This window comes from Oncorhynchus mykiss, chromosome 10 (genome assembly GCF_057628025.1).
Source record: "Oncorhynchus mykiss isolate SJ-2025 chromosome 10, ASM5762802v1, whole genome shotgun sequence".
Lineage (NCBI taxonomy): Eukaryota > Metazoa > Chordata > Actinopteri > Salmoniformes > Salmonidae > Oncorhynchus > Oncorhynchus mykiss.
This window is the reverse complement of record NC_143031.1, coordinates 73,872,428-73,877,240: the sequence shown is the minus strand read 5'-3', so window position 1 is coordinate 73,877,240 and position 4,813 is coordinate 73,872,428. Positions and strand designations below refer to the sequence as shown.

Below are 4,813 nucleotides of genomic sequence, written 5' to 3'. Positions count from 1 at the left end.
CCTATCTGGGTATTTTGAAGCTCTAGGTTCAAACAGGTTTCTACCTCCAAGTTCCCCCTGACTGTTGTTGGTCCCCTTACAAGATCTCTCAACTTTGATCGCTCTGGTCTTTGATTCCTATGCTCTTTAAGACCACAATTAAGAAGAGCGTGTTCAAAGAGGCCAGGAGATCAGTGGAAGATTGACAGTCAAGTGATGCCGTTTGCACAGATGTGCGGCGGGTTCTGTTTCTAAACACGCCGCGGAACAGCCGCTGGATTACATAAAACAAGCGCGGCAATAAATCAACATCTGTGCGCGAAAATGACGCACAAGAGGGGGACGTTTTTCTCTCACCCCCAGCAGCAAATGACTGCACCTGAGTCACTCGAGCCGTAGGGTTATAAAGCGTTTAGGATGATAGTAATTATCTACTGTATGAACACGTGCGCGCACGCACCCATACACACACAATAGAAACACAAACACACACCCCCTTAACACACACTGCTGCAGATTATTTATTTGTGGAGAACATAACACTCCTGACAGTCAGTGCAATTGTCAACTCAAAGCACCGCCTCGCATCCCCTAGTCTTGTTCTGTTCTGTTCTCCCCTCCCTCCCATCCATTGCCTCTCCACCTGCCATACGTCTTTGACACACACGCCCCCCACCCCCCCCCCCCCCCCCACACACTCACACACACTCACACACACCTCTTCACTGGCTGCACTCGCCTAGTGCACCAAACCACTTGGAGCCAGCCAGGGAAGCCGTAGTGTTCTGTACATAGGCTACTGCGCATTCCCCTGCGACACCATAGAGAAATCCTCCTTGATTCACCCGGCGTTTTATTAAAGGACCAACTCTCATTGACTTCTCTCTCACTTGTTCTCCTTTCAAATCGCTTACAGTACTTTTCATAATCCATCTACGGGATGATGATAATCGGCGATGCAGATGAAACTGAACATCAAAGGTGTGAGGACGGTCAAGGATCAAGGAGTTATGTTTCAAAAAGAAATCTATAAAGCGTCTCATTAGCATACGGCAAGAGGGAATTTACATACGGAATATATTTAAAGTGGCGCTCGCACTCTCACGCTCGCACTCTTCATTTGCAGAACGCAGTGAGCACGAGCTGAGCACTCTCCCGGCAACCGCATCAACGACTGCGAGGGGAGGAAAACCCGGACGAACAAACAGAGCAAAGGGGAGTAGCCAGAGGTCGAGAGAGGAGAGCATGTGCTGAACTGAGGATAAACGGATAATATGCGGATGTAAATAAAACGCGCACTTGCAAGACAGAGAAAAAACGCATTTGGTGACTGCGCAAAAACACACATTCACTCAGGAGGATCCCTCTTTCAGGAGCACAGTACGTTAACTTTTCTACCCGGTTCAAGGCGGCTGGTTGTGAAGCGTGCGGGGCGGTGGTTTTTGTGATGGGGGCAGTGGGCGAGGTGGGTACATTTTCCTTGCACGGCCTGGATAGCTTCGGACACGGATCGCATTTTGTCCTGACGCCCGCTGGGGACACCCCCGGACTGATGAGCGAGCACCTGGTGTCGGCCGAGAGGTTGTCGCGGAGCACGCCGTCGGATCTGACGCATCTGAAGGGGATTCTACGGAGGAGGCAGCTGTACTGCAGGACCGGGTTCCACCTCGAGATACTGCCCGATGGCACAGTGCAAGGCACCAGGAAAGACCATAGCAGATTTGGTAAGGCATTAGAAAATATTTCGGCGCAATAATGCAGTTATTATACAGTTATGGCAGTAGTATAAGGTGTATAATGATCATTGTTATTCTTAGTATTCTGAATATGATTCTGAATAGACGAATTATATTTATAATATGAATATTATAATGTTATGATTATGGACACATATACCTATTGCATCCTGTCTAATCTATAATGTGTGCATGTGTTTTTGTACCATAGTTACTATTTCAGACACCCCATAATATGTTCGCACATATTGCAACACAATTCATTTCCCCAAGGGAGATTAGATTGGCAGAATTTCTTTACCTTTCCTAACTGACCTTCTTATCAGCAAGATAGCAAATAATGCCTACTGATAACAGCTTCCATGATAGACATAAGAGTATGAATTCAGTACTAAGCATTGAATAATATATCCCTCAATGACTGGCTGAACTTGTGACTTGTGACATCATAATATGTGATGTTAATCTAATGGTGTCCTTCTGGTTTGATGAGCAGGTATTTTGGAGTTCATCAGCTTGGCTGTGGGGATGGTGAGCATCCGTGGGGTGGACAGTGGATTATACCTGGGCATGAACAGCAAGGGAGACCTCTACGGCTCTGTAAGTATTTACATTGGTATATAGCCTACATGCTGCCTACATATACCCTTCATACTACCTTCATATATTCTTCATACTGCCTAATGCATACCTACTGAATACAATACACCCTTCACACTGCCTACATATACCCTTCATACTGCCTGCATACTGCCTACACATGCCCTTCACACTGCCTACATATACCCTTCATACTGCATGCATACTGCCTACATATACCCTTCATACTGCCTACATATACCCTTCATACTGCCTTCATATACTCTTCATACTGCCTAATGCATACCTACTGAATACAATACACCCTTCACACTGCCTACATATACCCTTCATACTGCCTGCACACTGCCTTCATACTGCATGCATACCTACTGAATACAATACACCCTTCATACTGCCTACATATACCCTTCATACTGCCTACATATACCCTTCATACTGGCTTCATATACTCTTCATACTGCCTACATATACCCTTCATACTGCCTGCACACTGCCTACATATACCCTTCATACCGCCTACATATACCCTTCATACTGCATGCATACTGCCTACATATACCCTTCATACTGTCTACATATACCCTTCATACTGACTGCATACTGCCTACATATACCCTCCATAGTGCCTGCATACAGCCTACATATACCCTTCATACTGCCTACATAAAGTCTACATAGACTGATAAACTGTAGTCTACATATGATGTGTCTTGTATTCAGTGCTGCTCTCCATTCTCATGGGCATCTCTGTGTAGGAGGTGATAACAGAGGTTACTATTCAGCATCAACTGAAAGAGAGAATTCCTCTGCCTCCTCTGTTGTCCTGTTAATCTGGGAGGGTGATAAGATATGACCAACCAGCAGGTGGCACACATTTTGTTCTGCAAGGAAGTGTGTATTTGTGTGTGAGCATTGACACTGAGATGACACTGCTCTGTTGTGTAACATTTCACTAATCACCTCTCCCCCCCCCCCCTCTCTCTCTCTGTCTCTCTCTCTCTCTCTCTCTCTCTCTCTAGGAGAAGCTGACAGCCGAGTGCGTGTTCCGGGAGCAGTTTGAGGAGAACTGGTACAACACGTACTCATCCAACCTCTACAGACACGGTGACCGGGGAGCGCACTACTTCGTGGCGCTTAACAAGGACGGCACGTCCAGGGACGGTGCCCGCTCCCGGCGACACCAGCGCTTCACCCACTTCCTGCCCAGGCCCGTAGATCCAGACCGTGTACCCGAACTCTACAGAGAGGTCCTGGGCCACAGCTGAGACCCGGTGAGAGTGTGTTGGTCCCTGCGGCGCTACACACCCAGCACACTGCACTGTGACTCTCAGTACTCTCCTATGAAGGGTCTGCATATCGTTAGTCTCCCTATGGCTTCCTATGGAAACAAAATGGAGGAAAGGTTGCTTGGGGGCTGTGGGGTGGATAGCAAATATGTGTGAAGCCTGGCCTTGCGGTCCCCGAAAATGGGTCAAGGCCGGTGCAGCCCCAGGAGAAAGGAGTACAGGTGTTTAATAGGGGCTATTTGGCCAAAAGAGAGGCTGGCCTGGTGGCCATCTTTGTTTTGAGCATCGTGTTGGAAGGTGAATGGATCACCTCCAGAGCTGCTGCTGTCATCTTTCCGGATGGTTCTTCTTCACCACCCCCTGAGTGGCTTCTGACATTCTGATTGGTCAATCTATCTGTAGTGAAATGGGAGTAGGAGCAGAAGAGTGGATGGTCCTCCAGCGGAGTGTAGACTTTGTGTTCTTCTGTGGTACCCCAAGGTGGACTGTTTTGACGAAACACTCTAGAAGATTTGTGAAGGAATTCTGTTCTGAACCTTCCGTAACTGCATTCTATTCCCTGACACGAGCATGGACGAGAAAAAAAGACTTACAAAATAACCTTAGCCTGTTTCAGTTTTTTTAATTTATGCATTTTTCTGGGACATATATTTATTTTATATATTTATTTATTTTGAGAATATATTTTTTACAGGTATATATAAGATATTAAAAATAAGCCATCAGAGATGTATTTTGTGCCACTGTGTAAAGTACTGCATTTGACATGTCCTTTCAAACTGACTGAAGAAATATTTTCCTAGGAGTTTTTATTTAGACAATGGTTTGTGTAAGGCCGCGTTGTCACTATTCCCGAGCTTGTCATCATCGGGGGCGTCCATGTTTCTCTTATGTCATCAGAAAGAGCCAGAGTTCCACTGGGTTCCAGTGAGGAATAAACCTGTTAACACTTCAGATACACTGGTCTGTCTTCTTCATACAAATACAATAACATACAGTAATACTGAAGCATGGTCTGATTACTATTATAAACTGGGTGGTTCCAGCCCTGAATGCTGATTGGCTGACAGCCGTGCTATATCAGACCGTATACCATGAGTGTGACAAAACATTTATTTTTACTGCTCTAATTGCATTGGTAACCAGTTTATAACAGCAATAAGGCTCCTCAGGGGTTTGTGATATACGGCCAATATACCACGGCTAAGG

The 4,813-nt window shown here is 46.0% G+C and overlaps 1 protein-coding gene across 1 annotated transcript; it reads left to right on the top strand.

The window, feature by feature from the left end:
• The first annotated feature begins 703 nt into the window (after positions 1-703).
• LOC118941415 (fibroblast growth factor 20-like) lies at positions 704-4,560 on the top strand. Its single transcript, XM_036953986.2, has 3 exons — positions 704-1,703; positions 2,212-2,315; positions 3,338-4,560. Exons 1-3 carry the CDS (start codon positions 1,427-1,429, stop codon positions 3,581-3,583), a joined length of 627 nt encoding a protein of 208 aa, XP_036809881.1. The 5' UTR covers positions 704-1,426; the 3' UTR covers positions 3,584-4,560.
• Positions 4,561-4,813: the final 253 nt, after the last annotated feature.

What these genes read in the sequence shown, in the direction of transcription:
- LOC118941415 (XM_036953986.2), top strand. Translation starts at nt 1,427, where the DNA reads ATGGGGGCAGTGGGCGAGGTGGGTACATTTTCCTTGCACGGCCTGGAT. An exon ending in GAAAGACCATAGCAGATTTG is followed by an intron (nt 1,704 to 2,211) that starts GTAAGGCATTAG and finishes TTTGATGAGCAG; the next exon opens with GTATTTTGGAGTTCATCAGC. An exon ending in AGGGAGACCTCTACGGCTCT is followed by an intron (nt 2,316 to 3,337) that starts GTAAGTATTTAC and finishes CTCTCTCTCTAG; the next exon opens with GAGAAGCTGACAGCCGAGTG.